The sequence below is a fragment of the Cherax quadricarinatus genome, chromosome 31 (assembly GCF_038502225.1).
Source record: "Cherax quadricarinatus isolate ZL_2023a chromosome 31, ASM3850222v1, whole genome shotgun sequence".
Taxonomy (NCBI): Eukaryota; Metazoa; Arthropoda; class Malacostraca; order Decapoda; family Parastacidae; genus Cherax; species Cherax quadricarinatus.
Window position 1 is genome coordinate 24,642,447 of NC_091322.1, and position 20,000 is coordinate 24,662,446.

At 44.7% G+C, this 20,000-nt stretch overlaps 1 protein-coding gene across 1 annotated transcript in view; it reads left to right on the forward strand.

The window, feature by feature from the left end:
• The window catches only part of LOC138853487 (homeobox protein caupolican-like), a 286,694-nt gene that overhangs the window by 265,224 nt on the left and 1,470 nt on the right, over positions 1-20,000 (forward strand). Inside the window, exon 4 of the mRNA XM_070090400.1 lies at positions 15,503-15,662. Within this exon, the coding sequence (XP_069946501.1) occupies positions 15,503-15,662 (160 nt within the window). The remainder of the gene's footprint in view (positions 1-15,502; positions 15,663-20,000) is intronic.

A 20,000-nucleotide genomic window follows, 5' to 3' on the forward strand; every position in this document is an offset into this window, starting at 1 on the left:
AGAGATAGAGTTTTTCGCTCTGGCAAAACTTGGGGAGACGGATCCGGATTTAAGAGGAATCCGGATTTAAGACCAACGAACCGCTCTCCCGGGCCATGGAAGGGAATATACTGCATAATTACCCGGAGGTTTAAGCGCCAAATAAATTTCGGAAGTTTAAAGTTTCGTCTTTGGCAGAGCCACATGGAAAAAGCATCAGTTGGAATTAAAAACATTTAATGCAGAAGGAATTAAAACTTGGGTTATAAATCTTTGATGAAGTTTTTCCCCTCTCCCCCTCACGGCGTTCCTAATGAAAAATCCTTCTTGAATTATGATTAGACATTAAAAAACTTTGACCAAAACTCCTTACTTACAAACTTGGCCTTCCATTTTTTCCCTCCGCTCTGCTGATATATAATGAATGAAAACAGATGAATTAAAGCCCTTCCCTTCCCTTGCCATTTCGTTCACCTTCGATTTCTTTTCAAATTGGTGGCGCCGGTGTCGCCCGGCGCCGTAAACCCGGGTTCGGTGCCGTAGAACAATACCGGACCGGCGTTATTGCCGACGTGGACCCGGGTTCGGTACCGTACACGAGAACAACACCGGACCGGTGCTACTGCAGCTGTAGACACGGTTTCGGTAATGTAGAACAACATCGGACTGGCGCTGTTGCCGACGTGGACACGGCATCGGTACCGTAAATGAGAACGACACCGGACCGGCGCTGCTACCGCCGTGAACCCGGCTTCGATATTACACGAAACGAGCGATAATTTGATAACGCACTCACCGAGCGAAACGTCATTTGAATAAAAGGCTTGGCGCGTGCGCGTGAGGAGTACAACACAGACCGGCGCCTCGCTGCTACCCGAAATCACACGTCAACAAGATTGACGAACCTGAGTCCGAGCTAACAAAACGAGACCTCGAGTGATGAAAGAAATTTACCGAAGCGTGTGCAACGTGCAGAGAGAGAGAGGGAGGGGGAGGCTGAGGGGACACAGGGAGGGAAGGAAGGTGAGGGGGGAGAGAGAGAGGGGGGGAGAAGCAGCAAGAGAAGAAGAGGTTGAGGATACGCTAAATGTGACACTCTGTTCGAAACGAGTGATGATACTGAAAATTTTCGACCAACTTTTCCCATTAGCAAGTCAGATACGAATGGCCTTGTTTCCCCCGGGTTATGTTTAGGTGAGGGGGAGGGGGAGGAAGAAGAGAGGAGGGGAAAGGGGGGGGAAGAGCAAAGAAAATGGTGGGGGTAAGGGATGGAGTAAGTGTAAACGTGGAGTAGGGGGTGTGTTGGTTTGATGGTAGGGGTGGTGGGCGGGTGGGTATGGGTGATGGTAGGTGAGGAAGAGGGAGGATGGTTAAGGGTGATGGAAGGGGTGATGGTAGGGGTGATGGCAGGGGTGATGGTAGGGGTGATGGTAGGGGTGATGGTAGGGGGTGATGGTTAGAGTGATGGTAGGGGAGGAGGAGGAGGAGGGGGGATGGGTAGGGTGATGGTAGGGGCGATGCCTGGGGTGATGGTAGGGGTGATGGTAGAGGTGATGGTAGGGGTGATGGTAGAGGTGATGGAAGGGGTGATGGTAGGGGTGATGGCAGGGGTGATGGTAGGGGAGATGGAAGGGGTGATGGAAGGGGTGATGGTAGGGGTGAAGGTAGGGGTGATGGAAGCGGTGATGGTAGGGGTTTTGGAAGGGGTGATGGTAGGGGTGATGGAAGGGGTGATGGTAGGGGTGATGGTAGAGGTGATGGATGGGGTGATGGTAGAGGTGACTGATATGGGTGATTGGTAGGGGTAATAATAGGGGTGATTGGTAGGGGTGATTAGTAGGGGTGACGGTAGGGGTGATTGGTAGGGGTGATTGGTAGGGGTGATGGTAGGGGTGATGGAAGGGGTGATGGTAGGGGTGATGGTAGGGGTGATTGATATGGGTGATTGGTAGAGGTGATGGTAGAGGTAATAATAGGGGTGATTGGTAGGGGTGATTGGTAGGGGTGATTGATATGGGTGATTGGTAGGGGTGATTGGTAGGGGTGATGATAGGGGTGATGGTAGGGGTAATTGATATGGGTGATTGGTAGGGGTGATGGTAGGGGTAATAATAGGGGTGGTTGGTAGGGGTGATTGACTGGGGTGATTGATAGGGATGATGGTAGGGGTGATGGTAGGGGTGATGGTAGGGGTGATGACTAGGAAGAGGAGAAAAAAAGAAGATAAAGACAAGAAATAGAAAGGGCTAAAAGAGAAAAGAGGGGAAATTTCGAGGAAAAGTGAGGGAAGATGGAGAGGGGATAAAGAAAGGGGAGTTTACCCCCTTCCTCCTTATCCCTTTTAGGTTTCATTTCTCCCTCCTCCCTCTCCCCTTCGCCCCCCTCTCTTCTTTCCTTTCTCTTATCTCTCTTTTCCACTATCTCTCTCTCTCTCTCTCTCTCTCTCTCTCTCTCTCTCTCTCTCTCTCTCTCTCTCTCTCTCTCTCTCTCTCTCTCTCTCTCTCTCTCTCTCTCTCTCTCTCTCTCTCTCTCTCTCTCTCTCTCCTTCCCCTCTTTCTTCGCTCTCCCTTTACACTCTTCTCTCTTCTCCCTTCAGTTTCTCACGTTTTTACACTTTTAAAAACACTTTCTCTCACACGTTACACTTGAAAAACACTTTCATTTCTTACTTTACACTTTTAAAAACACTTTCTCAGTAATTATATACTCTAAGAACACTTTCTCTTACACTTTTCCCTTTGATAAAACACTTTCTTTGACGCTTTGCAAATCGATCACTACCTTCACACTTTACAGTTTAATAAACACTTCGCAAATAATTTACACTTTAGTACACATTATTTAAACACTTTACATCCTGAAAAACACCTTCTCTCACACTTTGCAATTTCTAAATACCTTTTAACCCTTTATACTCTACAAACACTTTTACACTTTCTCTAACACTTATTGCACTCTTCATCCCACGCTGTCTCACTCCTATGTCTCCTCTCGTACTTACAACGCTTTTATCTTGCACTTAAATAGCACTTTCACTCTTATAGCATCTTCACTGCCACCTATATAGTCTCAATGTACACTACATATCGCAAAGTACACTATATGTGGACTGTACACATCACTACCCAAGTTCGGTAATGAAGCTGAAGCCTGTGCCAGGTGTACACGATCACATTCGAACGAAATAATCATCTCCCAACATCATCCGTAAGACCACATCTTCCGTACACCCTCATCCAGCATCCCTTGGTGTCATCCAGCATCCCTTGGTTTCATCCAGCATCCCTTGGTGTCATCCAGCATCCCTTGGTGTCATCCAGCATCCCTTGGTTTCATCCAGCATCCCTTGGTGTCGTCCAGCATCCCTTGGTTTCATCCAGCATCCCTTAGTGTCATCCAGCAACCCTTGGTGTCATCCAGCATCCCTTGGTGTCATCCAGCATCCCTTGGTGTCATCCAGCATCCCTTGGTGTCATCCAGCATCTCTTGGTATCAGAGAACATCCTTTGGTATCATCCAGCATCCCTTGTTATCCGAGAACATCCCTTGGTATCATCCAGCATCCCTTGGTATCAGAGAACATCCCTTGATATCATCCAGCATCCCTTGGTATCAGAGAACATTCCTTGGTATCATACAGCATCCCTTGGTACCCGAGAACATCCCTTGGTATCATCCAGCATCCCTTGGTACCCGAGGACATCCCTTGGTATCATCCAGCATCCCTTGGTACCCGAGAACATCCCTTGGTATCCGAGAACATCCCATGGTGTCATCCAGCATCCCTTAGTGTCAACCACATCCCTTGAACCAATCTACATTCCACTACGAGGAGGGACCCACACCAGAACTTCGCGAAGAACGTGTGTGACCTGTATCGAAATCTGTACTGTCTGCAACGGCTTGACAAAGCTCCTGGAGAGCGAAACGTTGCTCCAGTAACACAACACTTTAGTTGCACGCATGTCATTCTTGCCTAACACTGTATCGAAGCGACCCATATTTCAGTTGCGCTACAGAATCTCGTGAAAGAGAGGTCCTCGCGGCCTTCTAACACCTCGTTACTAGAAAAAGGGCTTCCTGAAACCTCAAATTATCCCCCAACCCCCCTCCCTTTCATGGGTTTCAAGGGAATATCCCCAGAAATATCCAATACCTGAGGCCGTTCTCATCCTTCGTCAGGAGTCACCACAAGCTGCAGGTGGAAAACCGCAGGCTGCAAGACAAGGCTTTACTGGGAAATTTCCGCTCAATGTAGAGCTTTATCAGGCGATACTTCGTTCTGTGTAAGCTATACGGAGTCATGTAGAAGTCGGCGTAGAGGTTTATCAAGTTACCTCGCTTCCAGAGCTCTATAAACCTTCCCTCTAGAACTCTATAAATCTTCCCATTAGAGTTCTATAAAGATTCCCTTTAAAGCTCTATAAACCTTTCCTATAGAGCTCTATAAATCTTCCCTCTTGAACTCTATAAACCTTCCTTCTAGAGCTCTATAAACCTTCTCTTTAGAGCTCTGTCAAGCTTCCTCTAGAGCTTCATAAATCTTCTATCTAAAGCTCTATAAATCTTCCCTCTAGTGCTTTATAAACCTTCCCTTTAGAGTTCTATAAACCTTCCCTCTAGAGCTCCATAAAGCTTCCCTCTAGAACTCTATGAACCTTCCCTCTAGAGCTCTGCCATCATCTTACATTCCCTCACTGCTGGAAATTAAAAAAAAAATCTGGCTCTTGGTTCCTTGGATCAAGAGACCTTCGCCAGCTTCGGGTTACCTCTTTACTCTACAGAAGAAGAAAACTTAGGCAGAAAGAATTTTGCTGTCTCGGTTCTGTTGGTTAATCATTCAGACAGCCTTCTCAGCTGTCATGACAGCATCCCTGGCCTCGCTGAAGGCTGCAGACAGCCCCGTACTCCACTGCTCTTATTGACAGCCTCCTCAGCCGTCATGAGATCGTCCCTGGCCTCGCGGAAGGCTGCAGACGGCCCCATACTCCACTGCTCTTTCAGACAGCTCTCAGTTATCATTCATACAACCCTCTCAACTGTCATGAGATTGTCCCTGGCCTCGCTGAAGGCTGCAGACAGTCCCTTACTCCACTTCTCTTATTGACAGCCTTCTCAGCCTTCATGAGATCGTCCCTGGCCTCGCTGAAGGCTCCAGACAGCCCCGTACTCCACTATTCTCTTAGACAGCTCTCTATTTTCCAGCGGTTTCCAGCCACTGCCCAGAGGACAGTATTGGGGACCGCCAAATGGAGTAACCGCTCTCCGCCCATATAAATGTCTGGTTGAATGATCGTTTGTGGGACCTCACAGGAAACGAGGCGAAGCAGAGGAGGTGGAGGAGGAAGAGGAAGAGGAGGATGAGGAGGAAGAGAGGACAGATAACGAGGAGGGGTAGAGAGGGGATATGAACGAGGGGAAGAGGAGAGAAGGAAGTCACGGAGTCCACTCACACACACACACACACACACATATTGACACACACACACACACACACACACACATACACACACACACGCACACACACACACACACACACACACACACATGCCTATAATAGTCAGAGATCAAGTCACCGGCAAGGAAACTTTAATCCAAATTATTGAACTATTTGTGGTGGTGGTGGTGGTGGTGGTGGTGGTGGTGGTAATAGTGGTGATTGTGGTGACAGTTATAGCTACATATAGATTTAACACTGAAGCTAAAACAATACGTAAACCTCTCTCTCTCTCTCTCTCTCTCTCTCTCTCTCTCTCAAAGAAGAGAATACAGCAGTAGTTAGGACACCTAACTTTCCAGCAATTGGAGCAGCAGGGAGGTGTATTCCCTTCCCTCGTAAACCACTATCTCTGTGGATATATACCCCCTCCCCCCGAATAAACCAACATCTCCAGGGATGATAAATTAGACACATGTGCAACTCTTGGGTATCTTTATTGAGGAAACGTTTCGCCACACAGTGGTTTCATCAGTCCATACATAGGAGAAACTTGAAGAACAGGAGGAGAATGAGGTAATCAGTCCCTCAACCTTGAGTCGATGTGGTCATCAATCTTGAGTCTACTCATCAATCTTGAATAGAATTTCATTATGGACTACCACTGTGTGGCGGTTTCTCTGAACCATTTATCATCTACAAATCTCCAGGGATTATATATATATATATATATATATATATATATATATATATATATATATATATATATATATATATATATATATATATACACGCCTTCTATCTCCCCCAGTAAACCAATATCTACAGGGATATATACCTCCCACCCCCCGGGGTAAACCACCGCCATCTTAGTCTTCCAGTATCCTTCAGTGATCCACTGGAAAATTGGTAGAATAATGGGAACGGCAGAAATTAGTGCGGTGGCTTGGAAACCCAGGAGATAAACCCTCAGACTGGTATGAATATTCACCAGGGCTGGCCTGAGACAAGGTGCTGAGGCAGGGGGACCATCCCGCTGAGATAAGGAACCGAGGAGACGGGTCTGGGTGAGTCCAGGAGCTGAGGCGGAAGTTAATGAGTTAAGGAGCTAAGGATAACAGTGACTGAGCCAAAGAGCTGAGAAGGCTGGTCTCAGTGAGCCCAGGAGCTGAGGAAGCGAAACTTACTGCGCCAAGGAGCAAAGATAAGTGTTTTACTGAGCCAAAGAGCCGAGGAAGCGGGCTGAGTGAGTCCAGGAGCTCAGAGGAGCCAACATTACACTTCTGAGGGATCTCAGGAAATTTCCGGCTTCAGCTTACTACGAGGGAAGGATGAAAGGAAGGGGCGGTGTCCCCCGTGATGCTCGTGTAGGGCTCTTGATCCAAAAAAAAACTGGAGCTATGCTCCTCTTCATCAGATCAAACCTAATAATAATAATAATAATAATAATAATAATAATAATAATAATAATAAAAATAATTACAATATTTCACACACGCACATACGCATATATATATATATATATATATATATATATATATATATATATATATATATATATATATATATATATATATATATATATATATATATATATATATATGTCGTGCCGAATAGTCGTGCTTAAATAGCAACGAATAGGCAGAAAGTAAAAGGACTTAATGCGATCTTGGAGCTTAAAAGCCATAGCAAAAGCGCTCATCTTAGCCATATAGGGACAAGTGAAAATTTGTGTATGCAATAATTTCGCCAAAATCATTCTGAACCTAACGACAAAAATATATTTCACTGTGTTTGTTTAGTATTAAATTATTGTAAACATATCTAAAATATATTTAGTTGGGTTAGGCTAAAATAAATTGTTCTTGTTATAATAAGGTTAAGTAAGTTTTCCAAGATTCTTTTAGTGCAAAATTAAAATTTTTTACATTAACATTAATGAAAAAAATATATCTTTAAACGTATAAGAGAAAATTTCATAGAGGACATAATTTTAAATGAGTTCTTGCTAATTGACCAGTTTTACATATTCGGCACGACATATATGTATATATGCAATAAGATCACACTAAACAGAGAAATGTAATTGATAAATCATTTAAAATTGCTAGAAATACTTTTTGCAACCCAAAAAGGGACAACCAACCTTATTCAACTAAAAATATGTTGGTTCTCCCTTACCATGAAAACTTGGTTGATATGCCTTCTCTTCTTAAGACTTTTAATATTAAAGTTGTATTTAAAAATCTTGATACAGTAAAAAAAACTTTTGATAAAGAATTCCCCCCAAAATGCTGATGGATGTATCTATAAGATTCCTTGTAAAATTTGCGATAAAGTTTATTACGGTCAAACTGGTAAAAATCTCGAACTTAGATTAAAACAACATAAATATAGCCTTAGAACTGGACAAGATTCCAATGCTCTATTTATTCATGTAAGAGATTTTAACCATCCAATTGATTTTCAAAAAGTTGAGAAAGTTGTAACAAGCAAGTCCATTGTTGACAGGAATATAATTGAATCTTGTTTCATAAAAAGCAGTTTTGAAAATAATATGAATATTTCCTTAGGTTTGTATAAATTAGACTCATTTATAATTAATAAAATTTGGTTAGAGTTTAATAATACATTGGACAAATAATAAACCTTATTTCTTGGGTAGAATATTTTGTTAGTGGGATGTCGTGAGGACCTGTCTAGTTGGACCAGCGGACCTACTGCAGTGTTCCTCTTTTCTTATGAGTCCGGTATTGTCCCGCGTCAGGTGTTTCTTTGTTGTGGGAGTTGACTGTGAGGTGTGGTCTAAGCCCTTTAATTGCCTTCCTTTGATGTATTACTTTCATAGCTCCTTGACAATGTGAGTAGTCACGAAAGCGCTTGGAATTTCACTACTCTTTCACAGTGGTTGTTTTGTATATATATATATATATATATATATATATATATATATATATATATATATATATATATATATATATATATATATATATATGGCCGATTCCCAGACAAAATATCATTGACAAACAGTTTTTAAACATTCACAAAGATACAATAGAAACTAAAGCAACATAGGTAACTCAGAGCTACATCTCGAATACTTCGTCCAGCTCCCCGGCGGTGGGTCGCGTGCCCAGAATGCTGCAGGCATTTCCTCTCTGGATCGCAACACTGAGTCTCTGAAAGAGGAAGCTGGTCGCCCTGTGGGCCTTGGTTTCTATGATGAGCTTTTCACCCAGCTCTTTGAGGAACTTTAGAGCACACTTGCCCCATGCTCCAAGGATCTCCGACCCTATTGGGATAAAGTTATAGCAAGGGGGAAGGTCTTCATATTTGCGGATCTTCTGGGTCTCCCTGTGGCTGGCAGCTCCACCCCCTTCCACTACGGAGTATGGCAAGTAGGTGCCTGCCAATGTGGCGGCACAGGTGTAGTCTCAGGCAATCTGCTTTTCATCCTTCCAAGGTAGCCTAGTGGCTCCATCAGGACGCTTTTGACTTCCGCCACTACATCACTCTCCAGAGTGTTCCACTTGCTGCAACTCTATGACTGAACAAGTACTTCCCAACATCCCTGTGACTCATCTGAGTCTGTGACCCGTTGTTGCTCAGTGCCATCTCTGAAACATCCTGTCCCTCTCCACCCTGTCAAATTCCTCTCAGTATTTTATGTCGTTATCATGTCTTTCCCCCATGCCTCTCCTGTCCTACAGTGTCGTCAGGTTGATTTCAGTTAACCTCTCCTGGTAGGACAGACCCCTTAGCTCCGGGACTAGTCTTGTTGCAAATCTTTGCACTTTTTCTAATTACTTGATGTGTTTGACCAGGTGTGGGTTCCATACTGGCGCTGCATACTCCAATATAGGGCTAACGTGCACGGTGTACAGAGTCTTGAATGATTCCTTACTTAGGTATATAATGGTGTATAATCTTGTCAACTTAGGTACGGTTGTTGCGCTGACTACTTCCTCTCCTCAATTATTCCATTGGATTCCATTGGTCAACTACTCTGCCTTGAACATTTTGTTCTAGTGTCTTTTCGGCTCCACTGTTTTAGTTTATTCTTGTGACTTCCCGTTATCCCTGTTGCAGGAACATTTTATTATCTCTGTTGCAGAGACCTCTCGTTATCCCTGTTGCAGGGACCTCTCGTTATCCCTGTTGCAGAGACCTCTCGTTATCCCTGTTGCAGAGATCTCTCGTTATCCCTGTTGCAGAGATCTCTCGTTATCCCTGTTGCAGAGACCTCTCGTTATCCCTGTTGCAGAGACCTTTCATTATCCCTGTTGCAGAGACCTCTCGTTATCCCTGTTGCAGAGACCTCTCGTTATCCCTGTTGCAGAGTCCTCTCATTATCCCTCGTTATCCCTGTTGCAGAGATCTCTCATTATCCCTGTTGCAGAGACCTCTCGTTATCCCTGTTGCAGAGACCTCTCATTATCCCTGTTGCAGGGACCTCTCGTTATCCCTGATACATATTCTTCATTATTTAATTTCTTCTTTCTTGTCAGTCAATATAGGCCTCTTTCAGTGGTTTCTTCTTCCCGTCAGCCCAGGTAGGCCTCTCGTCATAATTCGTATTTTTTTTTAAATTCTGGCATCTGTTCCTCATCTCTGGATCTTCTCTGACAATCTGTCTTTTCTTTTCTTTTTTTTTTAGCTGTGGTCACCCCACAGAGGCCGCGCGTTACGGCTTAACATAGGCCATAGTCAGCCATATATATTTGTAAGCTATTTATAATTCCCCCATTTTAGCATTTTCGTCTCCAATATAAAGTTTCTCACTCACTGAAAGAATTTACCTGTTATTCCTTCTATATTGTGCTATTTATGGCTTATTCTTTCATATGGAACTAGAGAACTCCCAGAAGCTTTCTTAAAACTTCAATGAAAACGCTAATGAAAGCGCTCCTACACTTAAAGCTTTCAAGAGAACTTTCTCTAAGTTCCCACAAAAGCTTTCTTAAAGCTTCCACGAAAACTTTTTCAAAGCTCCCACACAAAAGCTTTCCTAAAGTCTACACAAATACAGTCTGCCCAACCATTTCTTTCTTAATTAATTTCCCTAACGCTATCATAACAACCTCAGAGATCTGATGGACATGAATTTGCAGATCCGAAAACCGATTTTTAAGTTATTATGTTCATCTTGTCTAAGTTTTAAATCATTTTTTTCTCCATTTCCTTTTCTTCCAGTTTTTCTGCAACACTCGTGGTTTAAAGGGCCTTCCCTGTCTGCTGCCTTTTGGAAATATTGGCCTTTTTTATTCATAACTCCAGCCTTGTAGGCGGTCCAGTTCGTTTTCTTTAGTGGTTCAATTCTTCATGTTGGGTAACCGGACACAGATGCAACACATGTGGAAGCGTAGTTTTGAGGTGGTCAGTCCCTCAGCCTGGAAAAGAGTTCTGTTCCATAGTCTGGAACAATGTGAAGTTGAAGCAACAGTATGGAACTAACTGTTGTATATGTGTCTTCGTTATCAACCTGTCGGTATGTTTATCCTTAGAGTTGATGAAGAGCGCCGTAGTCTTGAAGAATCCGAAGCACCAAATTTCCTGTCTGTTCTTCAGACAGCTTCAAGGCTGAGGGACTGATTACCTCATCTTTTGTATACAGTTCTACAGCCTTCACATTAAGTCCTTGTATTGTACTGATACAGCCACTGGATGACGATACATCTACAAATAAATATACCTAGATATTGCGCGTGTATTTAATTCTTCATACATTAAAGTGTAGTACAGAGTGATATGTGTTGGACGTGTGAGATGAATTTCAGGTTACAGTCAAGGCGCAAGCTTGAGAGTTTTCCTTCGTCTCAAATTATTTTTCCGTCGTTAAAAGAGTATTTTTAGCTTTATTTACGAACGTGTAGAAGGACTTGTCAGTATTTGAAAGTAACTTTGTTGGTTACCTACCAGTTAGAAATCTTTCCGGGCTTCATTTATATGACGAATGTTTCTCATCTGCAAACAGGACTGGTTTAAGTTCCTGGGAGGCATTTGGTAGATAACATATGAAGATGAGGAATAAGAGTGGGCCAAGGACGCTGCCCTGAGGCATCCCTGTGTTGATAGTTTGGGTTGACGAGGTAGTGTCAGTGATAGCCACACGCTGACGTCTGTCAGTGAGGTAGGAGTCTGTGATAGCATGATTTCTTATTCCACAATTTTGAAGTTTATGCAGCAGGATATTGTGGTGCACTGTGATAAAAGTTTTTCTTGGGTTAATAAAGAGGCCCAGAGAATACTAATTATTTTCTAGACCTGATAGAGTCTACACTCTTTATAAGAGCAAGACTCAGTACTGGTCAGCCAGGTTGAGGGAAGAAGGGAGCTTCTCCCAGTACTGGTCAGCCAGTTTGAGGTAGGGAGGGAGGGAGGGCCAGGCCTGGGGTGTAATCTGGCTAGATGCGACTGTTATGGTGATGTATATAAGTGGGTAGCCAACCCCGAGGCTCTTTCACGCTACATCAACGGCAGATGTATTGTGTCGTAGCATCCACTCTCCCTCCTCCTCCTCCTCCTCCTCCTACTCCTTCTCACGACCTTTTCCTCCTTGTTCCTACTTATCTTCCTCCTCTTCTTTCTTCAGTTCATTCTCCTATCCGTTTCCTTTAAGCTACTCTGTCTGTCTGTCTGTCTGTCTGTCTCTCTCTCTCTCTCTCTCTCTCTCTCTCTCTCTCTCTCTCTCTCTCTCTCTCTCTCTCTCTCTCTCTCTCTCTCCTTCCCTCCCTCTCTTCCTTCCTCGTATTAAAACATTCTCATTCAAGAGTGACAACAGACATTAAGGAAAGGACTCACCACAGGACAAGCTTCTATTGAGTCAACATTTCGCTCTTTACCAAGTCATACACAAAGCGAAACGTTCTTTCAGTGATAGCTTGTCTTTTGTGTGTGTGTGTGTGTTTCCTTCCCTTGAGAGAGAGAAGGAGGAGAGAGAGAGAGAGAGAGGGGGGGGAGGAAGAGAGGACAAAAAGAGAAGGCAGGGAAGAAGAGGATTCATGCTTGTATCACCAGACATTCCTCACCTCACTAATGACACGCAGACTCGTCTCATTTGCCTGATGTAATTGATTGTAATCTGTATGCTTGAACTAATGATATCCGGCCCCGGACACATCCGCTCTGAGGATGCCGATATGCGAGTGCTTGAATATATTCTCTTGTTGTTCGTGTGGACTGTGTAGTGCGTGTGTGTGTGTGTGTGTGTGTGTGTGTGTGTGTGTGTGTACTCCCCTAGTTGTGATTGCAGGGGTCGAGTCACAGCTCCTGGCCCTGCCTCTTCACTGGTCGCTGCTTGGTGACTCTTCCTGCTCCATAAGCTTTATCATACCTCTTTTTAAAGCTATTTATGGCTCCTGCCTCCACTACATCACTTCCCAGATTATTCCACTTCCTGACAACTCTGTGACTTAAGAAATACTTCCTAACATCCTTGTGATTCATCCGAGTCTTCAACTTCCAACTGTGACCCCTTGTTTGTGTCCCATCTCCGGAACATCCTGTGTGTGTGTGTGTGTGTGTGTGTGTGTGTGTGTGTGTGTGTGTGTGTGTGTGTGTGTGTGTGTGTGTGTGTGTGTGTGTGTGTGTATGTATGTGTGTGCAGTGTGGGTGTATGTGTTTGTACTCACCTATTTGTGGTTGCAGGGGTCGATTCGAAGCTCCTGGCCCTGAGTCTACGTGTGTGTGTTTCTGTGTGTGGGGGAGGAGAGTGTATTCTCAAGGATCGAGCTATAGCTCACGACCCAGCATCTTCACTCTACTAAAGTCACTGTCCCTGGAGCATGTTATTACCTGTGGCTCATCTTTGTGTCTTCCTGACTCCCTCTCCTTGTATTCCAGTCTTTCTCTCCCCACTCTATTTACCTTCTTCAGTATTTAGTACGTCAAGATCATGTCTCCCTTAGTCTTCCTCTCTTTACTGGTATTGTTTGGTTTAGCTCCTTCAGTATTTGGTATGTCACGATCATGTCTCCCCTGGTCCTCCTCTCTCTTCTGACGTAGTTAGGTTTCGTTTCTGAAATCCCTCCTCGTGGCTCCTCACTTCCGGTACCAATCTGGTTTCGCTGCAAATATTTTAGATCTTCTAGTGTGTCCTCACATGTTGATGAATAAGACACATGTACAATACCTGTACTTTTCCAGTCTAATACAAAGGTGACTAATATTCTGGAGAGGAGGCGGTGAATAAAGTGGATTTGTAATATGAACGTGTTCAGCCGCGATAGGTGTTCAGTCCCTTAGCCATGATAGAGTGTTCAGTTCTTTATACTATATTGAGGGTGTTCAATTCCCTACCCAGTACAGAGGATGTTCAGTAATTTAGCCTTAAAGTCTCTAAACAGAATTATGAGGATGTAGTGATGTCTTCATGTTTCATCAGACGAGGGCTCCATGCTGGTGCTGCATACTCCAAGATGGACCTCACACATGTCGTGCATGTCCTAACTAATGCTTCATTAAATTTTCCGAATGTTAGTTTTGTATACGTCGCTGACGTTATGCATATAACATGGCCACCTGGGGATATGCTCCGTGTAATGCTTACTCTGAGAACTTCCGCTCTCACTGTTGTTGGGAGCACCTCTCCTCCCAGGCTGTATTCCGTGGCTAGTTTTCTCTTCCCTCCATTACTCTCCTCTCTCTGCTTTTACGAGGACTGAAGTCTCGAGACCTGGCCTCGTCTGCAGCCTGTTCAAGTCATCTCCCTTTTCTACCCAGTTGCAATCCTTCTCCTTGGTTTCCAGTCAGCAAACAGTGATACGCACGCCAGTAGCCTGCTGCAAGGGCAAGCAGGCCTGCTGCATGGGCAAGTAGGCCTACTGCATGGGCAAGCAGGCCTGTTGTAAGGGCCAGTAGGCCTTCGGCATGAGCCACTAGGCCTTCTGCAGTGTTCCTTCATTCTTATATTATTAAGAGGAACAGCAGGGACGGTAGTCGAGAACCCCGGAGGATGCCACTCGCCATTCTTCCCCACGCTCATAACCCTATCTATGGAGAAACAAGGCAACTGTGCCAAAACCTGGGTATCTCATCGTGGAATTAGAGGGGAAAAAAGGCCACTGGTGGGCGAAACGTCTTCGTTTTGACTGTATTGTATGCCATTTTATAGTGGTGATACATGTCACACTGTAGTGGCTATACATACCATACTGTATTAGTAACACATGTACCTCATCTCTCGCTAAGCATTCTCTATCATCCACGTCCTTGGTATTATCCACATCCTTGGTATCATCCACATCCTTGGTATCATCCACGTCCTTGGTATCATCCACGTCCTTGAACCAGCTCCTCCAGGTAATCCACTTACTCCTTCGAGTGTTTGTCACTCATCCAACAGGTGTGCGAAATGTACCTGATTACGCCTTATAGTGGGGGAAATGTCCTCGGTAAAGTCCCACTCGGGGGTGAAACGTCATAAAAAAAAGCTTCCTTTTCCTAAAGTATCTTCTGAGTGCTCGAAACGTACAGCTGTGACTCTCAGAGAATCTCGCCCCTTAACGTTCTCCGCTGCGACCCTCCTCAGAGGACTCGACTTTTTCAATAATTCCCAGCTCCTGGAGAAGCAATTTTTTTTCCGACTCGTGTTTTATGCCAGCGTTTCTCTGACTTTCGTTCAGGCTCGTCACTGCTCGTTTCGTTTACACACTCACGCGCGTGCGTGCACGCACGCACGCACACAAACACACTCGAATTTGTTTTTTGTTTTATTGTGTTTACGTGCACTTCCGGCTGCTCTCGTTTTGTTTACAATGAGGAGGGGTCTCCCTCTCTCTCTCTCTCTCTCTCTCTCTCTCTCTCTCTCTCTCTCTACAGTCAAGACAAAATTCATTCTCTTTATCAATAGTATTAACTACCTCTCCTGCTCTTTCTGTTTCTGCTTCTTCTTCTGTATCTTCTTCTTCTTCTTCTTCTTCTTCTTCTTCTTCTTCTTCTTCTTCTTCTTCTTCTTCTTCTTCTTCTTCTACAGTCTCTAATAATGTTCATGTCCCACAGACATGCTGACACTAATTTACTGGGCAGGGAAAAAGCTCCTGATCACAGACATGACGAGAGGACCTCATGTATCACCTTCTTCTTCAGGTACGGAGCCGGCTACGACCTGGCCGCTCGCAGGAAGAACGCCACCAGGGAGTCCACAGCGACGCTGAAGGCCTGGCTCAACGAACACAAGAAGAATCCTTACCCTACCAAGGGTGAGAAGATTATGCTGGCTATCATCACTAAGATGACTCTTACTCAGGTAGGTAGTGGTGGTGGTGTTGATAGTGGTTGGTGGTGGTAGTGATGGTGGTGATGGTAATAGCGGCAGGGATCAGTAATGGAGGTTGGTTTCAGTGGTGGTGGTGGTGGTGGTTGGTGTTGATGGTGGTTGTTGGTGGTGGCAGTGTATGGTGTCAATGGTAGTCGTGGTGGTGGTGGTAGTGGTTGGTGTCAGTGGTGGTGGTGGATGGCGTCAGCTGTTTTAATGGCGGCTAGTGTCAGTGGTAGTAGTGGTGGTAGTGGCTGGTGGTAGCGGTGGTGCTTGTGGCTGGTGATAGTGGCGCTAGTGGTGGTGACACTGGCTGGTGTCAGTGACAGATGCAGTGACTAGTGTCAACAGTAGTAATGGTAATGGCAGTGGCGATGGTGGTAGCGACAGGCTTCATTGATGGCAAGAGTAACTAGTGTCAGTGGGGGTGGTTGGTGACTGGTGGTAGTGCCTGCAGGTATCTGCTGCTGGTAACGACTGGTGGTGGTGGTGGTGGTATTGCTGGTAATGATAGTAGTACTGGTGATAAAAAAAACATATGACTAATGATGGCTCTAACTACCAGTCCTAACTACCATTAATCATTCTGACAAGGGCTGTTCACACACAATTAATTACCTGTCTAGTCTAATTACCTATCAAGCTCTCCATCAGTACAAACTGCGATCAGAAATTCTCTGTTTTTTTCCTATTTTCCCCCTGAGCTGTAATGTTTCCGGAATTTACGATGTATTTTTGTCGAAAACAACCTGTATTAAGCACCAATACCGAGATTCAACACTGTATAACCCGTAAATAAGATTTCCCTTCTGTTCTTGTTGTTAAATACTTCATTGCCTCTTAGTATCCTACCAGCATCCCTTTCTAGAAAGCATGATGAGAGGTTTCAGTTGGGGACGTTTCGCCCTGTGTAGAGCATTATCAAACCAATAGCATGATAAAGCTCTACACTGAGCAAAACGTTGGTCCCCATAGAAGGTTGTTTTGCACATTGTGTCTAGAATATTCATAGTGTGGTCCTCAAATGCTGACGGAGTCACTTAGAAGAGTGGAGTTAATGAAAGATAGAGTAGAGGAGGAGAGCCCAGAAGTCATAGCTCTTACAGAGACAAATCTCATTTTTAACAAATCTCTTTTTTTTTTACCTGTTCTTACAAAATCACCATAACTTGTCTCTAGGAAGGAAGAGAAATGTTGCAGGTCTATTCGGGACAACATTTCGCCTTATTTAGAAACTAATCATTCTGCAACTAGTGTTATTGGGGTCATAGAGTGCCTTGGCACTGAGAGGTAATCAGCTTCGATTCAAGGAAAGGACAGGAGATCAAATTCCCTGGATCAAGAGCCTCTTGACAAGGTTGTATTCACTAAGCAATTCTATTCAACCTTTTTTTTTTACCTTTCTCAGGATTTTTCTAAAAAGGGGGCAACAATGGTGCTTGTTGCAATGAGGTAAATGATAGAAGCTGTGTGGTTGACTGGTGCTTGTCCTGCCGCCCAGTACATGGTAAACTGGTTAGCATGCAGGTTTGGGTGCCCTCGGCACACGTGTTCGAATCCCAGATGTGTTCAAAAATTTCCATTCTCATCTTCATGCAGTCGTGTGAGTTTGGGGGATAATTGATCTCCTCTAGGTTACTCTAGGTTGCGTCATCTCTCTCTCTCTCTCTCTCTCTCTCTCTCTCTCTCTCTCTCTCTCTCTCTCTCTCTCTCTCTCTCTCTCTCTCTCTCTCTCTCTCTCTCTCTCTCTCTCCTGCACCTGTGTATTCACCTACATGAGGTGTTGCCTGTCGAGCACTGCTCCTCACTTTGATAGGCAGGGTGGCCCGAAAAGAAAAACTTTCGTCATCATTCACTCCATCACTGTCTTGCCAGAAGGGTGCTTTACACTACAGTTTTTAAACTGCAACATTAACACCCCTCCTTCAGAGTGCAGGCACTGTACTTCCCATCTCCAGGACTCAAGTCCGGCCTGCCAGTTTCCCTGAACCCCTTCATAAATGTTATTTTGCTCACACTCCAACAGCACGTCAAGTATTAAAAACCATTTGTCTCCATTCACTCCTATCAAATACGCTCACGCACGCTTGCTGGAAGTCAAAGCCCCTCGCACACAAAACCTCCTTTACCCCCTCCCGCCAACCCTTCTTAGGCAGACCCCTTATGACAGACTTACGGCCCTAAAACAATTTCAACCCTCCCACTGTATGATGTTCAACTGTCCAGTGGAATTTGCAATGTTCTGGCATTTGTAGAGGCTATGTGGAATTTTCAAGGTTTTTGTTCTGTGGCATTTTCAATAAACCACGGTCTTATTATCATTCTGTTTTATCTTATCTTTTCACAGAATTCAGCATTTCAAAATTTATTATAGGGTCACGGTAATACCCTGAAGAATCTCGGGGGTCACAAGACGAAAATGGTTAAGAACCACCATCTAGTACATCCTCTCCAACACTTGAACCCTCAGCAATGCTGTGTCTCCAACAGTTGAACCCTCACCAATATTGTGTCTCCAACACTTGAACCCTCACCAATACTGTGTCTCCAACACTTGAACCCTCACCAATGCTGTGTCTCCAACACTTGAACCCTCACTAATACTGCGTTTCCAACACTTGAACCTTCACCAATGCTGTGTCTCCAACACTTGAACCCTCACTAATACTGCGTCTCCAACACTTGAACCCTCACTAATGCTGTGTCTCCAACACCTGAACTTCACCAATGCTGTGTCTCCAACACTTGAACCCTCACCAATGCTGTGTCTCCAACACTTGAACCCTCACCAATGCTGTGTCTCCAACGCTTGAATCTTCACCAATGCTGTGTCTCCAACACTTGAACCCTCATCAATACTGCGTCTCCAACACCTGAACCCTCACCAATGCTGTGTCTCCAACACTTGAACCTTCACCAATGCTGTGTCTCCAACACTTGAACCCTCACCAATACTGTGTCTCGAACACTTGAACCCTCACCAATGCTGTGTCTCCAACGCTTGAATCTTCACCAATGCTGTGTCTCCAACACTTGAACCCTCACCAATACTGTGTCTCCAACACCTGAACTCTCACTAATGCTGTGTCTCCAACACTTGAACTCTCACCAATGCTGTGTCTGCAACACCTGAACCCTCACCAATGCTGTATCTCCAACACTTGAACCCTCACCAATGCTGTGTCTCCAACACTTGAACCCTCACCAATGCTATGTCTCCAACACTTGAACCCTCACCAATACTGTGTCTCCAACACTTGAACCCCTCATCAATACTGTGTCTCCAACACTTGAACCCTCACCAATATTGTGTCTCCAACACTTGAACCCTCACCAATACTGTGTCTCCAACACTTGAACCCTCACCAATACTGTCTCTAACACCTGAACCCTCACCAATACTGTGTCTCCAACACTTGAACCCTCACTAATACTGCGTCTCCAACACTTGAACCCTCACTAATGCTGTGTCTCCAACACTTGAACTTCACCAATGCTGTGTCTCCAACACTTGAACCCTCACCAATGCTGTGTCTCCACCACTTGAACCCTCACCAATGCTGTGTCTCCAACGCTTGAATCTTCACCAATGCTGTGCCTCCAACACTTGAACCCTCATCAATACTGCGTCTCCAACACTTGAACCCTCACCAATGCTGTGTCTCCAACACTTGAACCCTCACCAATTCTGTGTCTCCAACACTTGAACCCTCACCAATTCTGTGTCTCCAACACTTGAACCCTCACCAATGCTGTGTCTCCAACGCTTGAATCTTCACCAATGCTGTGTCTCCAACACTTGAACCCTCACCAACACTGTGTCTCCAACACCTGAACCCTCACCAATGCTGTGTCTCCAACACTTGAACCCTCACCAATGCTGTGTCTCCAACACTTGAACCCTCACCAATGCTATGTCTCCAACACTTGAACCCTCACCAATACTGTGTCTCCAACACTTGAACCCCTCATCAATACTGTGTCTCCAACACTTGAACCCTCACCAATATTGTGTCTCCAACACTTGAACCCTCACCAATACTGTGTCTCCAACACTTGAACCCCCACCAATACTGTCTCCAACACCTGAACCCTCACCAATACTGTGTCTCCAACACTTGAACCCCTCACTAATACTGCGTCTCCAACACTTGAACCCTCACTAATGCTGTGTCTCCAACACTTGAACTTCACCAATGCTGTGTCTCCAACACTTGAACCCTCACCAATGCTGTGTCTCCAACACTTGAACCCTCACCAATGCTGTGTCTCCAACGCTTGAATCTTCACCAATGCTGTGTCTCCAACACTTGAACCCTCATCAATACT